The sequence below is a fragment of the Phocoena sinus genome, chromosome 2 (genome assembly GCF_008692025.1).
Source record: "Phocoena sinus isolate mPhoSin1 chromosome 2, mPhoSin1.pri, whole genome shotgun sequence".
Lineage (NCBI taxonomy): Eukaryota > Metazoa > Chordata > Mammalia > Artiodactyla > Phocoenidae > Phocoena > Phocoena sinus.
Genome location: NC_045764.1, coordinates 86,652,134 through 86,673,708, shown reverse-complemented (window position 1 = coordinate 86,673,708; position 21,575 = coordinate 86,652,134). Strand labels below are relative to the sequence as shown.

Sequence of the window (21,575 nt, the reverse complement as noted above, 5' to 3'; positions counted from 1 at the left end):
TACCTACTATGAGCAAGATTCCACTGGAATTGTTTCATTGTAATTGGCTTATATATTCAGATACTTGCTCTGTCTCCTGGATTAACAACATACATTGTATAAGTATTCACTTTCACTGTGGGTTTGAGTTTTCCTGTCATTTTGTTTGTTTATAATGTTTAGTTCTATTAATTGATTGAACTACTGCATTTTGGAGAGGAAAGGTTCACGAGACACTTCCACTTACACAAAGGTAAGTGGACTCTTCCCTGGGGCTTAGCACCGCTGGCATTGAGGCCAAAGGCCAGTGGTCCAGGGCACCACCTCCTGCAGGTGTCAGCAGCCAGAACTCTGCTTGCTGGGAATCTGCTCTGTTACTGGGCTACACTTTGGTGACTCATCATCCCAGCCTCACAACCACACCACGTATCTGGATAGTCAGTTCCTGGAAATGACGGTTTCAGAGAGGCTTATAATGGGTAGCAATTCCCAGCAAAGCAAAAGAGTGTTTGAGAATTTTTACCAACTCAAGATCACAAACTGACTCCTTTCCACCAGAAAAACGCAGTTTCTAAATTTAAAACTTAGCAAGCACATCAATTTTTATGCTTTTTCTGCAAAGGAACCATGAGAGTTGCAAAACTAAAAAATTCCTCTATGGCCAAGAAGCTTCTATCTTAATCAAAAGTAATACATTAATAATATAATATAGATGATAGACAATAGATAGATAACATTGACCATGGGGCAGAGGCTGTTTTAAGCAGATTGCATGCATTCATTTATGTAATCTTCACACAACCCAAATAGAGGGCACTAAAACCTTCCCATTTTACAGAGAGTGAAACAGAGGAGCAGAGAGGTTAAATAACGTGCCCAAGGTCATATAGGTACTAAACAGCAATGCTAGGACTCAAGCCACGTGGTCTGGCTACAGAGCCTGTGCTATTCGCCACATGTTTCTATACTGCCAGAAGTTCTTAACATCTTGGCAAGCCCAGTAAATGCTAGGGTAGGGAGGATAGTAGTTTATATTTGAACACTCCCTGGCTTGTCCAATTTGCATTTTAGAACCTCTGGCAGAGAGCACAGCTAACCAATGATCAAATAGCCTCCATCCACTACGACTCTTACTAGTTCTTGAAGCTGCCCACTTCTCTCCATCCCCATTGCCACTGCTCTGGTTCAAGCCACCATTTCTCCACTAGATTATTGCAGGAGCCTCCTAATTGGAGAGAGGACGAGAGGCCAAAACAGAAATATAAAAGGGTGACAGCCTAGCCAAAGAATGCACATACACGAGCTCCAGCAAATTCTAGAAGCAAAGGCTGGAGAGGTGGAAGCAGTTATAAACTCAGGTCCTTAAAAATCTAGAGACAGTCAAAAGCAGAGCCAGTATGAAGACAATAAATAAAATCACTCTGTAAAGAGCAAGCCGCCTGGATCTGCCCTCGGGGACTGTGGGCCACGGGACTGTCTGCTTCCTCCCTACCTCCTCCAGCCTCTCTGGGGCTTAGGGCTCCTGATCAGAGTAGCTTGGCTGGCTCCAATCACCCTTCCTTGTCCACTGGCCTTGCTTTGATGTGCCCTGGGCAGGGCACTGGGCAGGAAGGAGACTCCTCACATGATCCAGCTTAATCCTCCTCTTCTCCCTTCCCAAGGCTGCACGTTGCAGAAAGACCGCTGCAGCAATGCAGACCAAAGGGGGCCCACGGTGGGCAAGAAGGGCCCTGCTTCTCGGCATCCTCTGGGCTACTGCACACTTGCCTCCCCCAGGTGCCTCCCTGCCCCAACGTCTCCCAAGGGCTACAGGTAGGTGGACGCTGGGGTCAGCTACCCCTGCTGCTGCTGCCACATATGGATAAACAGACAAAGAGAGGGAAATTCTTACTTGACTCACTTTTGCTTATGCTTCCTGCTGTATTTGCTCTGTTTTAGCATTTGGTAGGCTATCAAACGCTTTTTTTTTTTTTTTAACATCTTTATTGGGGTATAATTGCTTATCAAACGCTTTTGATCCTTCGGATAAGTTCTCAAAGATAGCTCTGAAATAATTCACAGACGTCATGAAGCAGGAGAGTCTTCGGTTTTTATTGTTGGAGACTTCATCATGGAAAAAGAAATCTTTCATCCTAGAAATTCTCTCTGCAACAGTGGATGATTCTTTGTGGGCCTTGGGCTTTGCGGACAACTTGGGCTCTGAAATGGGAAAATGAAATTGTACAGATATTAGGAATCTCTATCTTCAAAAAACAGTTTCTAATTGAGGAGGAAAAGGGGTTCAGAATTCCCTTTTATTAATGAAGCAGACAAAAAAGACTGATTTCGTTATTTCCTCTTTTTAATTCACCTGCTATCATTATCTTATTTCATTTAAAGCACCTCTTTCAGGTCCCAAAGACTAATTTTTTTTTTAAGGATCTACAATTACATCATATTCAAAAGTGATTTAATCCCACACTTCCTGTTTTTTTTTAAGGAATTTCTCTTTGTGGGCTTGGAATGTGTGACTCGAACATCCTTCAAATTTTCACCTCCTTTTCCTTACCAGGAAATAGCACCCAATGTGTTATGTCCCCATCTTCGGAGTTTCCTGAAGGGTTTTTCACAAAACAGGAGCGTGCAGATGGAGGCATCATAATCTACTTCCTAATTATCCTTTACATGTTCATGGCCATGTCTATTGTCTGTGATGAGTACTTCCTACCCTCCTTGGAAATCATCAGTGAATGTAAGTAGCTGGAAATCTTCTCTACAACTTTCCAGAACAGTAGTGCCACACACATATACAGCTGTCTTTGGAGTAGCTCCGCAGCAATCCTGTCCATCTCAACTGGCTGCAGGACACTGACTTCTGCGTCGTGGTGTCCTGTACCTTGAGGGACTGGCGTGAGTATGGTTTTTCTTGGTAGTTAATGTGCAGCGAACATCTTTAAATGAGTACAAAGCAACTACTGTTATACTGCCTATCTCCAGAAACTTGCAGTTTGTCTACCGTACCGCCTAGCTGTTTGTTAGTAAGCTGTTCCACGTTTCATATACATGCACTTGGTATATACCCCTAATACACTGGACTTCTAATACTTGCCATCAAATACTTCAAAAAATGTTTTTCATTTTTACTCGAAAATCTCTGTAACTCTTTAAAAGGTAGATGATAAACAAATACCTTTAAGGACCGCCCTCCTCCCTCTTCCTTTCCCAGCCTCCTAGCAGTAAGGAAACTAATTCATGTTTATGAACCAATAAATAAATAAATAAGTCCTGCATTTTATGTAGAGTGCCCTTCGGCATCAGGTAATTAAACATTAAGCTCAGTTACTGGTTTCTGGAAATAGGATCTGCCAAGCCCCTCAGTTCTACCCCTTCAATCATGTGTATCGCCCAGAATTCTGAGCACAGACCTTACATTAGCACACTGGTCCCTAAAATCAGGATATCAGTGATGTTTTATGGCAAATAAGCAAAAGTGCCAGCGTTTCCAGTCTCTGTCTCCTGCTTAATTAGTTTAATTGGTTGAGCATGCTCACTTCAGGGAAGGTCAGAGTTAAGGGTTAGATTTCCCACTGCGTACTCCCAGGACTGCACAGAAATAGCATCCCCCCGCCACACACACACACACACACACACACACACACACACACACACACACACACACACACACACACACACTGCTAGCATTTCTTCACAGGGAAAGAGCATGAATGTAAACTCTCCCTTCCTCCCTTTTCTCATGGTCCCATCCCCCACCCCTGCTGAAATACAAGTCATTTTCTCTCTTGTAACAGTGCAGTACAGCAGTATCCTTAGGACTTAAAACAGGATCTGGCAATAGCAGAGGCACTCAACACCTATTTCTCTAATGAAAAATAATTATAGAACAGGTCAGCGTAAGTTTATTATAATTATTATTTAACTTATACATATAGTTTCACATTGATACTACACTTGACATTGACACTGATAGTTTTCCTTAATAGAAAGTAAATTACTTTAACATAATACTTTTACTTAGACTGATGAAATGCAAGCAGAATAGAAGAAAAAACAAATTCCTCTACATTTCTATCACCCAGAGACCCCCACAGTTATCATTTGGTGGACTTCCTTTCAGTCTTTCAGATCTTGCTACATATACAATTTGAGGTTGTTTCCTTTTCCTAAGGTAATATTTAATCACGTGCATTTCCCTATATTATTGAATACCCTTCAAAAACATGACTTTTCATGGCAGCACAATAGTTCCTGATTCTGGAAACGATTTGAGCACCTAACACTGGTTTTTATACATAATAAGCACCCAGTAGAAATTTATCACAATTTTTAAAATTATTAATCTTACTAGACATTTGAGTTTTAATTTTTTGTTCTAAATGATGTTATGCCCATACTTGTATCACATCTTTGCAAACTTCTCTGATCATTTCCTGATAAAGATACAGAGCTATGCATATTTTAAGCTTTATATTATACACTTCCAAAAGCGTTTCACAAAGGGTGTGCCAACGAAAACCTCCACAATGTGTGGTAGCTTCCATTCCAGAAAAACATGAGTAATACCTTTTTTTAAAATAATTCTTATTGGGATCATTTTAAATGTCTTTGTTAATTGCTTTCAAATGGAAGTTATTTTATAAAATTTGTATTTATCTTACTATTTGTGAGGTTGAAAATTTTATATGTGTATTAAAATTTCTGGTTTTGCTTTTGTGTTTTTTGCCCATGTTCTAATACGGGAGTATTTGCTTTTACTTACTGATTTCCAAGATTTTTTTTAATATAAGGGTATTAACTCTTTCTAATATAATTTTTATATGATATACTTTTTATGGTTTGTTTGGTTTTGTATTTTATGTGTTTATCACATTGAAGTGTACTTTTTAATTTTTTTTTGAAGTGTACATATTTTTAAGTAAATTTACAAATATTTTCCTTATGACTCCCCTTTTGGTTTTATACCTAGAAATACCTTTTTATCCCTAGGTCAGAAAAATTGTCATCTTTTCTTCTACTTATAGTTTCTTTTTTTTTTTACATTTATTTATTTATTTATTTATATTTAATATTTTTATTTCTTCCGCCAAGAATTTGTTTTGCTATAGGATACAATGCTATTTTTTCCAAAAGTTGATCCATTTTCTATACTCTCAACTCTATACTCTATTCTAATGATCTATTTGTTCATGTTTGTGCCAGTACCACACTTCTCATTAGAAAAACTAAATCATATTAATTACATAAAATTAAGAAATTAAAAATTCAAGGTACCATATCCCCACTTAGAATCCTTCTCTTCCTGGAAAACAAACAAACAAAAAAATCACTTTTTTTTTGCTTGTTTTTTGTTTTCACATTTCCAAACAATGACTTGACTGAAAGAATAAATCCATCAAGAATTTTTTAAATAAAAACCTGTCTTGGGAGTGGTAAATAAACAGATAACTTTCTAGCCCTGCAGAAGAAACTACTGCATTAAAATTTAGATTGCTACTTCAAAATAATCTTCATTAAGCAACTTCATAAAATATCTATAATAATGACTTCCACCATGCCATTTGTGGAATTACTTTGGAACATCATCAGCAAACATTCATTTCTCAAGTGAATCGCTCTTTGCTCTGAAGTGTAACACAGTAGCTATTATGGATGTGTGATTGATGGATGCCCACATCACTGCCAAATCTTCAGCTGCTAAGAATTGACCCCGGTCTTCAGCATTGAAAATGCTGGCAATGAAATGAAATGGAAATAGTGCTAGCTGGATTCATTTTTAAATGCCTCTAAATTAATTCTGTCGTTTCTCTTTCCAAGGTCTTAGTATGGTCTTGTCCAAATTAGGACATCGGCAATAAAAAACAATTTCTCTGGAATTTCTTTACATCCACAGAAACTAACTTCAGAAAGTCTGCAAATGCTTTGCATTTCCCCATAGTTCTTTGACAAGCTATAATAGTCCCACCCAACTAATAAGTATTAATATAATCCTCTAAACAATTTCCAGAGCATTCTACAATGTACTGGAATGCTATTAACTATTTATATATTTATTATAGTTATTTATCATAAAACAATTATAGAAGACCAAGCATGGTTCTAAATTAAACATATATGATTATATTTAGTCTTCACATAAACCCTATAAAGTAGGGACTATTAGATTGGTTTTACTAATGAAAAAAACCGAGGCTGAGAGAATACATAATTTCTCAAGACTACACAGCCAGTACACAGGAGAGCCCTGGTTTCTCTAATGCCAAAACCCAGGAATGTTTTCAATTGCTGTGTGATATAATTTTACACGTCCTTGTTTGAGATTAGCTGCCGTAATATGGTTGTTTCAGAAGAACTGTTCTTTCTGAACAATTTTAAAAGGTATTTTATTTTTCTCCCAAGGGCACTGAAAATTTTGACCACAAAAATACATCAAATGCTCATTGTAACTACAGAGGAAGTATACTACAAAATAATGAGAATCCACCAAGTCACTTAAAAAAATCAGTTAAGAATTTTAGCAACCTACTGGGGGCTGTAAATTAACGTTATAAATGGTAACCTGCAATAATGAGACTCTGAGAACTAAGCATTTTGTCTATGATGTACATGAAATCACAGTGCAGTACTGTGGAACCAAACCATCATGTATAACGCAATGACTTTCTATGGAGTACATGTCTGAGTCCCAACCTAGGATACAATGGTTGAATTGGCACACCCCCGGCCCACCCCAGCCCCATCATCCCAGGAACCCCTCCTCCAATCACTAACGGTGGTTCATTTGGTTAGCACAAGGGTCCTCAGCAAGGTGAAGACTAGAAAAGGCTCAGGACTGGAGTCTCCATGCAGGGGATAAGTTGGAAGTGGTGGAGGGCAGAGCCTCTTGCTGATGCCCTGGCCAGGCCCTACTCAGGCAAGTGTAGCTGTCTCTGTCTGTAGCTATATATGCTGGTCTGTCAATTACCATTAGAACCACCACCACTTGAGGCTTTCAACAAGGATCTTTCCCTTTCTTGCTCAACTCATGACCATCAAAGTCACACAACCTCTCCTCCCCACCTCAAAACTGGAAAAGCAAGCACATACCCTGAGACATTTCAATGTCATCTTAACTATGTAGAACCAATACAAGAAAATGTTGTTGCTATACCCCCTTCCTCTAATCCTATTTTCTCTTTTATCCATTTAAGTTCTAAAGGAAAAGAGACTAAAGATGATTCTTTGAACACATTTATATATAATATAAACTATATTAACTTGTAGCCCAAATAGTAGGACTATTACCTCTCATCTTTATAAGCAGTTCATTTTTAGAAACACAAAATTCAGTATAAAGTCAAAACAAATCCTTTTTATGTATTGTTTTAACATGTAATGGGGATGTCCTAGAGTTATTTAACCACTGTTTAAATCACCTTTCTTTAACTTTTCCTAAGCTAACTAGAAAGAAACATGAGAACCCCTAGTGACTGGTCACTTGATATAGCCCAAAGTCCACAATGAGCTAGTTATGAAACTTTTCTTTTTAAATGTTACACTAATACGCTATTCAGTTAGTAGTTCTAATCCCTCCACCATGTTGATCCTTTGAAGTATAACATGTCTTAAGTGAAAATGATCTTAGTAAGGTTTTCAGAAACATACTTAAATAAAATATTTACTTTTTTATTAAAAAATTATTCTTATTCACTCTGCTTTGAGCTAATATTTGCCCATGTTCTACTTTATGTTTCAGAAATAGACAATAAGAAAGAAAGGCAAGTTTTAATTCCAGGTAGAATTAATTCTAAATTGATAAAATTGAAAGGGAGTGGAATAATTCTGTGAGTATGGCATTTGGATAGCAGACAGTTTCAGGGGATTGTTTGATTCTTAATCCTTATGAAATTTACAGAGGCAAAGCCTTTCCAAAGAACAAAGAATCTAAGAATAGCACTTCCTCCCTGCCACACAGGCACTCATTCTCCTCTTCAGAGCATTTTCATCCTCTTTGTTTTTCTTCTCCCTCTGATCTAAACTAATCTAAATTTAAAATATAAATAAATACATTGTGGTCACCTTGGATTGCATCTAAATCTACCCCAGGTATATGGATCTAAATAAGCGCTAAGTGGTCTGGATATTACCAAGATGCTATTCAGGAACAGGCAATGATGATGATGATGATGATGATAATAAAGCTATGTATTAATCTCTTCACTTACATGGGTAACAGAAAGAGCAGCTTTTTAAATTCAAAAAGGTCTAGCTGCCCATCCCATCTCTGCAACTACTAACCTATGTGACTTTGGGCAAGTTATGGAGACAAAACTCAGGTAATTGTGAGCTTTGGAGATAAAATGTCTTACATATGCTTTATATGATAGACTTAGGGCAAGTGGAAATTAATTAATATTAAAGCTGTTAGATTAGGCCATGGGGGAGTCTTTCTTTTTCAGTGGAATCAGGCCTTTCAAAACATTATACAGTTTCAGAATTTATTCCGTTATAGCTCAGACAAAATATGAGATGATAACTCTTAAAGTACTTCAAATGTTTTTATTTACTGTTAAAAGCACCACAGAGATATACATGCAGTTGTACATTAAGGGGCTAGGCATTTATTTCAATGATGTCACTCAAAACATTTCTAGAATATATTTGGAATTAGTATCAGAACCAATTTTGCAAATCATAAAAGACATTGGTTTGCTGTCATACTTCATTTTGAATAGAATTACTCAGCATGACTACCCACCCTAGTCACTAGAGTTGGGTCTGAATGACTTGTAATTGCTTCCAAAATTCAAATCCAGTCACAAGGCATGAAAATTTGCTATCACTGAGGACTTTACAAAATTGTGCCAGAAGACACCAAATTGCTTATAGCCTTCTCTTGTAACTCTATTAAACGCACATTGTGAAAAGAACTGGAAATACATAAAGAACGGTAGCAGTGGTTAAAATACAATGTTAAAATTATAAATGATCCTCCCCATTGTTTTCTCCTCCATTTTCTAAATTTTCAGTAACAAAGGGGATTTTTATTTATAAAAGGAATTGATTTAACAGTAAGAAGCAGTACAGAGGCTTAAGGCATAGAATTCATATTTTATATTTTTTGTAAAAATTGATAATATTAGAAGATACCTAAATATTGTGTAGTCCAACCCTCCATTTTACAGATGGCAAAATACAAGACTTGTCTGAATGACTTATCTAAAGTCTCACATCAAGGTAGTGGCAAGGCCAGAAGCCAGGTCTCCATTTTAGTTTAAAACTCTTTCTACTATATTTCCAGAAGAGGATTTTCAAAAACCGTTATAAACTTTCCAACATGGTATCAGAGAAGAGAACATGCTTAAGAAAAAGTCTGATGAGTTCCAGTAATCAGTTCATTATCATAAAGTTGCACTTTATATAAACAATGTAATATCTAAACCTATAAAGAAAACTCACCTTGAACATTTCTACTATATCCTGAAGGAAATATGATTATTCCTTTAGAGTAATAGAGAGGGAAAAAAGTAATAGCTCTTGGGAGAGGGGGGAAACCAGAACAATTTATCTTTAATAATAAACTATAGCAGAGAGAAATGCTACCCAAGGGTCAGTGAAGACAAAGCCAGTTGATTCTAAAGTTCAAAGGTATAAACCATTTTATAAAATATGCTCAGAACCTTAAGATATAACTTGTTAAAATATCTTTGAAGTTTTACACATCCATCTGTACAGAACCTTTCTTTTCATAACTCAAATAGAGCCCAGTGAATAGCAACAAGCTTTATTGTTACTGCCTTTTGAGAGTGAAAGTGCTCAAAAGGGCCACCTATTTTCCTACCTTGCAACAGCCGGATGGATCACCCTTTCTCTCTCAAGACTGAATTTTTCTAATGAAGCATTCTTCAGCCAGCATTAAATGAAGATTGGCCATTCACACTTCAGCTGCCCTGAGTTTAGACAGTTACTTCAAGATAAAGCACTTTGTTCTTTTTCAATTTCCTCCACATATTATCGAGCCCTGGTTTGATTTGAGAAGAGAATTCATGGTAATATCACTAAATTTATACATTCTCTGGAATATGCTGGAAAACATCCAAATTATTCCTGACTCCCATTAGCTATTTTCCCCCTAGCAAGGAATGGAACAGTGGTAGTTATGTACCAGTGCCATGAGGCAGGAAAGAAAATGACTCAATTGTCCCCCATAATTGGCCTAAGTGCCATTCTTATATTATATTGAGTTTCTGTGATGAAACAGAAATAGCACTGGGTTTAGAAGCAATAGACTTGTGGTTTATGCCCTAATTCCTCACATTTAAGATCCTTGCTCTCCATGTAACTTTTAGTTACTTAACCTTCTGGACCTGTTTCTTTATCTGTAAAATGGAAATACCACCACTCACATCTGAGGATAGCTGAGATGATTAAATTATGTACATGGTAGTGAACTGTATACCATGAATGTAAGATATTATTTACTTCATACATAAAATGAAAAAGTTAAGAACAGAACAATATGCTTCATCTTGTTCTATTTTAAGTTTCATGGCCAATTGGTCCTACTACATATCAGAGTTGTAGTAAGAGTATAAATACGATATACTATATATATACTACATATTTATATGTAAAGTTACTCTAACCAGTAAAAGAAATGCTATGAAATGTCACTTACATAAATTATTACCTCTCTCCCTTCATTAGTCACAAGTAGATGTTCATCAAGCAAGATGACCAAAGGAAAAGAGTAAGGAATAGAATAGAGAGCCTGGATTAGATAATTCCAACTATCCTGAGAGGATTTTTCACAATGGAGGCTTAACAGGTGGCCCAACAAGCTGGTTGGGCCTCTGAGACCAGATAATCTCATGGGGATAAAAAAGATGACTGCGGCTGGTATTACCAGCAAGCAATATTGTGGATGTCTTCCCAAGCACTTCCCATATTCTTCACAATAAAAGCCCAAGTCCTTGCTAGGATCCACAAGGCCTTACATGATCTAGCCACCTATTACCTTTGACCTCATCATCTACAGCTCTCCACACACTTTACTCCAGACACTCCAGTCTTTTTCTGTTTCTTGAACATGCAGGCTAGCTTCTACCTCAAATCCTTTGCACTCACTCCATCTGCCTAGAATACTCCTGGGTCTATGTGAGGTTAGCTCCCTCACTTTGAAGTCTTTGTTAAGTTACCATCTCAGTGAAGTCCTTTCTGGTTACCCAATCTAAAATTACAATCTTTTCTCCATGACATTTTATATCCCCCCACCCTGCTTTTGCTCCTAACATAATACGTAGTTTTCTTATCCTGTCCTCACTATAATTAAATTCCAGAAGATGAGAAACATTTGTCTGTTTTGTTACTGCCACATTCCTATCACATAAAAAAAGCATCTGGCATACTAGGTAGTCAACAGATAAATAACAAATAAATGAACAATAGTCAGGTGTGCCAGTTATCTACGGCCGCTTAACAAATCTATTAGCTTAAAAACTATTAGCTTAAAAGAACAATCATTTCATACCTCTCACAGCTTTGGGGGTTTACTGGCCTCAGCTGAGTGGTTCTTGCCTGAGGTCTCTCATGCAGTTATAGTAAGAAGAGAGGACTAGAATTATCTGAAAACTCCCTCCTTCACATGTCTGGTGCCTGGGATGGGAAGATTCAAAACTGGGGGGCTGAACCAGCCGGGGTTCCTCAGGGATCTCTATTTCTACGTGGGCTCTTCACAAGGTCTTTCCAGTATGGTAGCCAGGGTTTTTATGCGATCACTTAGGGCTCTGAAGCAAATGTTCCTAGAGAGAGAAAATCAGGAGAGTTTTGTCACCTTTTATGTCCTAGCTTCAGAAATATTATGGCTCTGCCATACTGTTAGTCAAAGCAGTCACAAAGGCTCATCTAGGCTCAGATAACGTAAACATAAACTCCACCTTGTTTTTTGTTTTGTTTTGGTTTTTTGATAGGGAATGGAGAAGTTCTGGAAAATCATGTGGGCAGAAATATCGTAGCTATTTTTGTTTTGTTGTCACACCGCCAACAACAAAAGGAATCAGTAATGTCAAAGGTAGATGTCTCAGCAGAGAAGTAGAACCTGATGTGGAGCTGAGAGTGAGCGACAGGTAACGGTCCCCACAGGCAAGAATAAGTAAATACTGACCACAGGTGAACGGGACTCAACAAAGCACACCAGAGTTTGAGAGTCTGGAAAGACTGTCAAGTATCAGTAGATATAGCAAACAATAAACATCAACAAAGGATTGCTAGCAAAGCCTTGGAAACCCGAGTTTTAGTTCTAACTTTGACACTAACTTTCTGACGTAGGGTAAATAATGCCTAGCATGCTGCCTCTATTGGCTATTTTCCAGCTATAGTATTAGTGATTTTCTGTGAAGATGTAGCTTTGATATATATATCTATTTAGTTATAAAGACATACTTTCATTCGTCACTTTACCAGGCATAACATAATTTCATTTGTCTTCAGCCTTTGGATTGTCCCAGAATGTTGCAGGTGCAACTTTTATGGCAGCCGGTAGTTCAGCTCCTGAATTGGTTACTGCTTTCCTAGGTAAATATTGCTCCTTATATTTTTTCTTACTCCATGTGATTTGATCTTCTCCAAGTCAATACTAACTGAGCTACTATCATGCTTATAGGTGTATTTATCACAGAGGGCGATATTGGCATTAGCACCATTCTTGGATCTGCAATTTATAATCTCCTTGGCATCTGTGCAGCCTGTGGCTTACTATCTAACGTGGTATGTAAAACAACTTTATTCAACAAAATTTATTGCCTTGACAAATTATAAGAACCGTTCACAGTCTAGAACAAACAAGGCACTAGTAATGCGTTCAATTAAATTTATTAATCGGTAGAAAAACAACATGTATTCAATTTTAAGTTAACCCACAAATACCTCTTGGTCAAATTTATGAAAATCAGACTAGGTTTAGAAACACAATTTTTCTTAAAATTCCTTTCTCTATGCAATATGCAAAGGGCAACAATATTTAGCTACAAATGTACAAACAATTTTATTATCGCACTAAGCAAGTACTTGAAGAAGTTACAGTGTAATGGAAAACATTAATTATTTTTATAGGTTTCAACGCTATCATGTTGGCCCCTATTCAGAGACTGTGCAGCATACATGATTAGTGTAGCAGCAGTTCTTGCCATAATATTTGACAACCAAGTTTACTGGTAAGCTTGAATAATCATTATTCTTAATGTAAAACAGTTACAGAGAGGAGTTTTATAAAATTCTGACGGTTTAGTAACATTTCTTTTTTTTTTTCAAAAATGTTATTTCAATCACTTCTCAATTATCCGCCACTTCCGTACATTTTCCCTGTAGGTCTCTGAGCTAACCTCCTCACCACAATTGCTAGTTGGGTCCTTCTCCCTTCTTTTTAATTCTTTAGTCAAGTCAGTCTTTTTTCTATCTAACCACTGGACGTTACCACCTTTCTTTCTCTCCACTGACTTTCTGTTGAGAAGATCTCCCAACTTTTGTTGTCCGTTAAAGCCCCAACAGGTGGCTTCTTCATCTATTGGGTGGTTTACCTTGCCTCCGTTAAAAGTGACCATTGTCACAAGATTGGAGAAGATGACAAAGGAAGTAAAAGAAGTTCCTTTAAATTCCTCCAACTTTCTCCCTGATGTTCATTTAGTAAGAGGAACTATATAGCCTTCTTCCTCTAAAAATCAAAAACGTTTAGGTTTCAATATTAAAAACTATTTGCTTTATAATCTCCCCATGCCTTGCTGTCCCAAGAAAATGAAAAAGGGGGCGACTCAGTGAACAGATAGTAATCGTTTCAGCTAACAAGTAGGTGCTTATCACTACACTAGGAATCTTAACAGATAAAGAAATGTAAAACACAGCCATACGGATTGTACATTGCCCAATTCCAGAGATCACCAGAAAAATAGAAAACACTGTAAATGGCACCCCTCTGGAATACTACAATTTGGCAGTGCTGCATCAATACCTGCTATCAAAAAACTTTAAACCTCGCAGGGAGCAAATTTTTTAGATGAATCATCCTGAAATCTAGCCTGTCTCCCAAGGAAAGACTGTTGGTTACAATGGGGATGCTTCTGGGACTTAGCAGTTGTCTGTAAGGGGACAATGACTGTGAGAGCATCCAAGCTAATGCTCCCCCCCATTAGGGAAATTAAGAACTCTGTGCTTTCAAGCTGTAGCAGAGACTCAATGGCTATAAAATAAAAGGTAAATGCAAGGTTCAAATGTGATGGTATTAGCTAATGAAAATCCTTTAAACAGCAAACCAGAGTACAGGAAAACGGTTCTCAGTGCCTTAGGTATAATTTTATTTTTGAGAACATCCTTGCTTTCTTGTGAATGCAATCCAAACTCATTTACATTAAAATCTTCGAAAAATCTCTGTATAGCAAACTGAAAGGCTACAGCCAAAGTCTAACATATTCTGAATATTTTACACAAAATTCCTATACCTGAACAATTGAAATGAACAGATACTATATGTTCTTATAATTATTATATTCTTCCAATGACCTGAGGTGGAGAATGCCCATCACTATTCATTAGTTTCACTTTTATTTTGAAAGTCTATAATTACTAGTATGTTTAAAGAACTTTTAATGCCTGCCATTAGGAAGGATTCTACAGATTAAGACAATGAATTTATAATCTTTGTTTCTGAAATACAGAAAGGACAGTGTCAAGTTTTCATCAATACATTTTTAATAATGCTGTAACCAAAGGTGGACACATCTGCAAAACCAAAATATATGTAGAACATTTCTGTTCTATTGCTGCATTAGAAAATTAAGCAGATACTGCCCCAAAGCTACTAACTCTAAAATAACTTTCACATTTTTAATTGAAAAACACACAAATTTCTCTAATTTATAGGTATGAAGGAACTTCACTGCTTTTGATATACGGATTATATGTTTTGGTGCTGTGTTTTGACATTAAAATTAACCAATATATTATAAAGAAATGCAGTCCTTGCTGCACCTGCCTTGCCAAAGCAATGGAAGAGAGAAGTGAACAACAGCTACTGACCGGATGGGAAGATGAGGATCAACCATTCATCCGTAGGCAATCAAGAACTGACAGTGGAGTATTTCATGAAGATTCTGGCTACTCCCAGCTTTCTATAAGTTTACATGGTCTTAGTCAGGTTTCTGAAGGTAATAACCACATCCTGGCCACTATTAAGTCTATTCACTAGCAAAACTTAATTTCATTTCAATTCATTAAGTACTATATACTTACTATGTAAAAAACACTATGGGGATTAAGGGATGATCAAGAGGCAGACCTATCCCTAAAGAAGCTTCCAATACTACAGTGGGGGGGGGGGGGGCGGAAACCCAAATAGCTAAAATGTGAACATTTAAGTACTGTAAAGAGAAACAAATAACGCATAACTGTGGTTCCTAAACGGGACAGATGGTATAAAATTTGATGAGGATGGTTAGATAGGAAAGATTATCACGGAGAAGGGAGCATTAAAACTAAGCCTTGTAGAATAGTAAGATTTTAACTAACAACCTGATTTATGAATAATAAGTAACAGCTATTGAAGTCTAGACTTCAATAGCTGTTACTTATTAGTCATAAGTAAATGATGCAGAGATAAGAGTAAAGAGTATTCCATGGACTGACAAGGAAATAACATGAGCAAAAGGCCTGCTCAAGTACTAACATAACTGGAGCACTGCATGTGCAGAATGGAAGCAGAAGAAAGGTGGATAGAAAGGAAGAGGATAGAGTCTTAAATGCTAAATTAAGAGTGTTTGCAGGTTTGTGAGCAGAGAAATTATCAGAACTGAAATATGGGATAAAAGACATGGAGGTCTTTAAGAGGCTACAAAACCAACTGATGTGTTTAACAGATGTCTAGACAAAGTGAAGGCAGGGCGGATACAAGAGAACAGATGTGAGACATTGCAAAGGGAGCATCACCAAGACCAGGCCACTGAAGGGCTACTTGGGAGCAGTGATAATTCTGAGGCTTTTGATCATGACTGATTAAGAAGATGAGAACACCACTTACAAAAACTAGGAATTAAGGAAGAAAAGCTGGTGTGGGAAAAAAGAAAGTAGGAAGGAAACAGTTCAATTTTAAACATGTCATTTGAAGCAGTAGCAAAACACTTAAGTAAATATATTTAGTAGGAAGTCGAATTCAGCTATGGCCAGAAATACAAATTTGGTGGTTATTTTTTTAATAAAGTGGTTGTAAGAAAGAGATTCTAAATTTATTTAGTAGACAGGGAACTTATTCTAATTTATTACCTTAAAAAGTTAAAGTATGGCTTTTCCCCTTCTTACAAAAATTATAGTTTCTAGTCTTTCAGGCGCAAGAGGTACACACATCTAAGTTAAATTTTGTAACAAGAAACTCAAAAGAACCAGTCCAAACATTTCTTATTACACTAAAATTATATCTGTTACTTTCTGGCCCATTGGCTGAGGCTTGGCAAAAAATTTTTTATGAGTTATTTTACTAGCATTCGTTGTAATGTGACCTAATATATGTGTATAGTATTTTATAAATGCCATACAAATTTTAAACAATTTTAAAGTGAATTCCCCTTTTTATCGAATATATTATTGTCTTCCACTAAGTATTGAATTTAAAAAACATACTCAAGTCTTATAAGTTACATTGTAGATTCTATACTAGTGCCTATTTTCTTAAGGTTCTTTCTAAGAATTGTGGTCAATTCTGTGTTTGGTAAATTAATCAAAAAAAATAATGAAACAAGTCCCCTAAAGTCACTTACAATGAGAATTAGAAATATTCAACTTAATAAAAAGATTATGCTATAATTATCTTATACTCCCTAAGTATACATTATGTGATACATAGGGCAGGCTGGAGGTACCATCAATATTGGGAAATGGAAACAACGGGGATAGCTAAGGTAAGACAGCCAGTTAATCCCATAAGCAAAAGTTACTAAAGACCATCCACACTGTAGAAAACCAAGAGATGTTGAACTGACACTTCATAAACATTATGTCTCTAACATACTTAGTGAATGATCCAAGACATTTTGATGGATTTAAGGCCCCAAATCAAGAAACGCTGAGTATCACATTTTACACCGTCAGCCCTGAAGTCTCAATTAGTTTCTTTGCCAGCAATATCAGTAATGAGGTATTCGAATGTTTTAAATAGCCTCTTAAAAACTGATACAGCTAATTTATTTCAATACAGCTCTCTAAATGAACATTTCTAACTTAATTGGCCACTTGAGAAAACTCAAAATCGTTTAATTTTTCCTTAACAGATCCACCAAGTGTTTTCAACATGCCTGAAGCAGACTTGAAAAGAATTTTTTGGGTACTATCCCTTCCCATTATTATACTACTTTTTCTAACCACACCAGATTGTAGAAGAAAGTTTTGGAAAAATTACTTTGTGATAACCTTTTTCATGTCAGCACTGTGGATCTCTGCATTTACATATATCCTGGTTTGGATGGTCACAATAACTGGTATGTATCTTAAGTATAAGAGCACAATTTTAAAATAATCAGTTTTATATAAGAACAAAGAATATATTCACTAAGTGTAGTCTAGTTAAAGAGCAACTTTTTTTTCAGTAAAGACTAAAGATTAGTGCTATTTACAGAAAGATTAAATATTAATACACCAACAAGCTCATTCAGGTTTTGTGAGTTGTATATCACATGTCAACTATATTCTCACTGTTATATACAGCCCAGGGGTACAAGTCAAAGGAATGTACATGTTATAAATGAAATCAAATTCACAGAAAGTCTTTCTATTATGCTAATAATTAAATCACATTGCATGGGTGCACAATATAGTCTTTATATTGAATTCCATTCCATAATAAAAAATATAGCAAGGTGCCAGTGTTTTGAGAAAACGATGGGTACTCACTGTTTAACTGGATTACATTTTATTTTGCTTTTTAATATGGGAATATAAACGTAGTATGAAATGAATAAAAAGGGTACAAAATAAAGTTTCATTTTAGGTTTCTACTACCTTCATGATTAAGATTTAACTATTACTGCTTGGTCATAAGCAGCTCTAGTCCCACAGAACTCCTAGTCCAGAAGGAAAAACTGAGTATCAACAATGAACAAAAAAATCAGGAATTTCTCCCAGAAAGGTTAAGCTGAATGGACTTATATCATAGGTGAGCAAACCACCACCTGTGTGCCCAAATCACTGAGTCTCCTTTTGAGAGTTAAGTTTTACTGGACACAGTCATGCCCATCAATTTATATATTATCTATGGATGCTTTCACATTACACTGGCAGAGCTGAATAACTGCAATGGAGATCATATAGCCTGCAAAGCCTAAAATAATTACTATCTCACCCTTTCAAAAAAAATTTGCTGACCTCTGACTTTTCTCAAATTAATATATGACTTAGAATAGTATGCTATTCTATTTCTTTTTCTTTTACTTTTTTTTAAGAGTAAGATGAAAAAGTCCAATAGCTTGCATATTAAAACTCTAAATTTTCTCAGACAGATCACATTTGACATTAGGAAAGCAAGAAAAGAACAAAATGAAGTACTAGATCGTAGAACAGTCCCCAAGATGATAAATATTAGTGTTATTTATGTACATATGAACTCTGGCAAACCAGTAACAAAATTAACAACCAATTACAATTCCAGTATCAATATATAAGCATGCAATAAATATGCTACTTGAAGTTCTTCTAATTAACATTTTAAGAAAAAAAAATTCTAAAGTAAGTTTTCAATTACAATAGTAAGAGCAGTTACAATTACTTTTTTTTTTAAACTTCCCTCTAGTTCTGCTTCCCAAAATGAATACATTTATGAAAAATGTTGAACTGACATCAGACTTAACACAAGTATTAAACTGGGACCATAAAGTTAGAAAGACTCAAGCTGAATCCTATTTTGTTTTCCTCAGATTTATGATTTCCCAAAGAAAACACTAAACTAAGGTCTGTCACGAAAGTAGGAATTTAAAAACGCATACCGTGTTAACACATGTACAGCTTAAAAACAGCTACAAATAATTTGCTTAAATCTGACCTCTTTAGCAAATGTTTTTAAAAGGGAAAAGAGAAAATGACCAATCTCGTTAGCATATTTTAAGCAACAGCCTTGACAACAGTGGACAGCCAAAACTTCTGTAAGCATACCAGGCAAGGAAATTACTCCTTGGTAGAATTTTGTGTATTAAATATCGATATCTGTCATTAAAAATCTGTGCTACCTGGGTTACCAATTCACCAATATTATTCAAATATTTTGGTAGCTAAAATCTAAGTAAATACATATTGGTTCTGAAATCTAAATATGCCTATTTTCTTTTTCAGGAAAGAAATATCTGAAATATCTGCAGAGAACAGTTAGTGAATCTATAAGATTTGTAACTTGTAATATCTATGTTTATTTCAGGGGAAACATTAGAAATTCCAGATACAGTAATGGGCCTTACTTTATTAGCAGCAGGAACAAGCATACCAGACACGATTGCAAGTGTGTTGGTTGCAAGAAAAGGTAAGAAGTAGGTCCCTCAAGCTGCAGTGCCCTTCTTAAAAGCCTGGCTGAAATACACTGAGCAAAGGTAACTTTAAAATATTTATTTCCTCAGTAACATACTTTGAAGAAAAAAAAAGGAGTGACTCAGAGGAAGGATTTACTATTTAATAGCAGATTAATTTCACTAAATCTAATCGCCCAAGTAATATTCATCTGAAATGTGCATTAAATCATAACCATGTTAGAATGAAAAGCAACAAGTAATCTACATACCTTATTGAAAAATGGTTTAATAAATAAAGATAATTATTATTAGATAAATAAATGTTAAGACTTTAAATACTAACCCCCCAAAATTTAAAAATACAAATTCATTAAGACTTTTCCTCTAATACAACAATTTTCCAAAACAAACAGAGAAAGTATCCAGTGTTTTTTCTTATGAAGCTTATTAATAAAATACAGTATTGGTGTGCATATTTTAACAACATGCTTTTTTTTTTACAGGCAAAGGAGATATGGCTATGTCTAACATCGTGGGATCCAACGTGTTCGATATGTTGTGCCTAGGAGTTCCATGGTTTATTAAAACTGCATTTATAAATGCATCTGCTCCTGTAGAAGTGAACAGTAGAGGACTAACTTACATAACCATCTTTCTCAACATTTCAATTATTTTTCTTCTCTTAGCAGTTCACCTTAATGGCTGGAAACTAGACAGAAAGTTGGGACTAGTCTGCCTATTATTATACTTGGGGCTTGCAACATTATCAGTTCTGTATGAACTTGGAATTATTGGAAATAATAAAATAAGGGGCTGTGGCGGTTAATGTTATGTGGAAAATGTGAATGATGGGGAAGGGCGGAGAAGGAAAACTCCATTTCTCCATTTAAGTCAAATAAAAAATATTCTGAACTTCAGAATCTAAAACTTACTTAATACTTTATCACCAAGAAAAATTTAAAACCAACTAAAATCATGTCCTAATTTGTCTGAGCCCTTTCTTTTCAAGGACAATTACATATATTAAACAGAAGTTTTGAAAAAACCATCTATGTTTTACCTTACAATAAGTTGATAAAAGCTGGGGACACTTGAACAAACAAATCCCACTATGCAGAACTGAAAATAACAAGAAAATGGCTTATTTCATTAAAAATAGTATAACCATTCATTTAAACTGAATGACCAGACTTGCTGTCTTTAAAAATCCAAACTTGAGATTAACAAAAATCACAGTATATTAACACTATACTGTTAAAAGCTGGTGGGAGTTTTAAAAGTTCATCTTTACAACTTTTGTAAGCATACAGTATTACTTAAAAAAATGACTTTTACTAGGAGATTCAGCAAAACAGATGTAAGAATGTTCCAACCGTGGTTTCAAATTATGCATTACGATCCAAGCGAACATCAATTTCTCTGCCACTGATTTTTATGCCATTCATTATTCTGCAGGCTTTTTCAGCTGATTCTGGGGAGTCAAATCTGACCGTTCCACAGCCTTTTGACTTTCCATTCTCCATTTTTATTTCTGCAAACATTACATGACCTATAAAATAAAAATTATAGAATTACTAGTCTAACAGGTTCCATTTCACTACACAGGTTTGAAATTTCTCGTAGCCAATGAAATGATAACTTGGCTAAAAACATCAATGATTTTAAAACAGCACATCATATAAGCATTATTCTCATCATTTTATATTCTGAATATAATGCAATTCATATAAAGTAATGAATATATACAGGTTACAATATACAAAATTGAAATCAAAATAAATTTGCTTAGGATTTAATATTTTATTAAAATAAAAATTTTTAATGTTAAATCCTTACTTCTAAAGTGAATTTTATAGCAAGATAAGGTAAGCTAGCACAAAATGACACCAAGTCACCATGCCTAATAACAAAATTCAAACAAAATTATTTTCAGAAAAACAATTGCTCATTTATGCCCAATCTCCTAATCTCTCTTCCTTCCCTTTTATCCTCCATTTCACTCTTTTATCCCTGAAAACAGTAGCAACTGCCCAGAAATTTAATTTTTACCAGGCCACAAAGAGCTCCGCTAATTCTGCTTTTCAACCACAGTGCCAA

At 35.7% G+C, this 21,575-nt stretch overlaps 2 protein-coding genes across 2 annotated transcripts in view; one reads left to right on the top strand and one right to left on the bottom strand.

The window, feature by feature from the left end:
* Positions 1–225: 225 nt before the first annotated feature.
* On the top strand, positions 226–20,339 carry SLC24A5 (solute carrier family 24 member 5). Its single transcript, XM_032621603.1, has 9 exons — positions 226–1,791; positions 2,531–2,710; positions 12,442–12,525; positions 12,614–12,717; positions 13,063–13,163; positions 14,863–15,146; positions 17,259–17,465; positions 19,391–19,492; positions 19,982–20,339. The coding sequence occupies exons 1-9, from the start codon at positions 1,671–1,673 to the stop codon at positions 20,302–20,304; spliced, it is 1,506 nt and encodes a 501-aa protein (XP_032477494.1). The 5' UTR covers positions 226–1,670; the 3' UTR covers positions 20,305–20,339.
* The window catches only part of MYEF2 (myelin expression factor 2), a 33,245-nt gene continuing 31,295 nt past the window's right edge, over positions 19,626–21,575 (bottom strand). The window contains 1 exon segment of the mRNA XM_032621596.1: positions 19,626–21,027. Within this exon segment, the coding sequence (XP_032477487.1) occupies positions 20,864–21,027 (164 nt within the window). The 3' untranslated portion in view covers positions 19,626–20,863.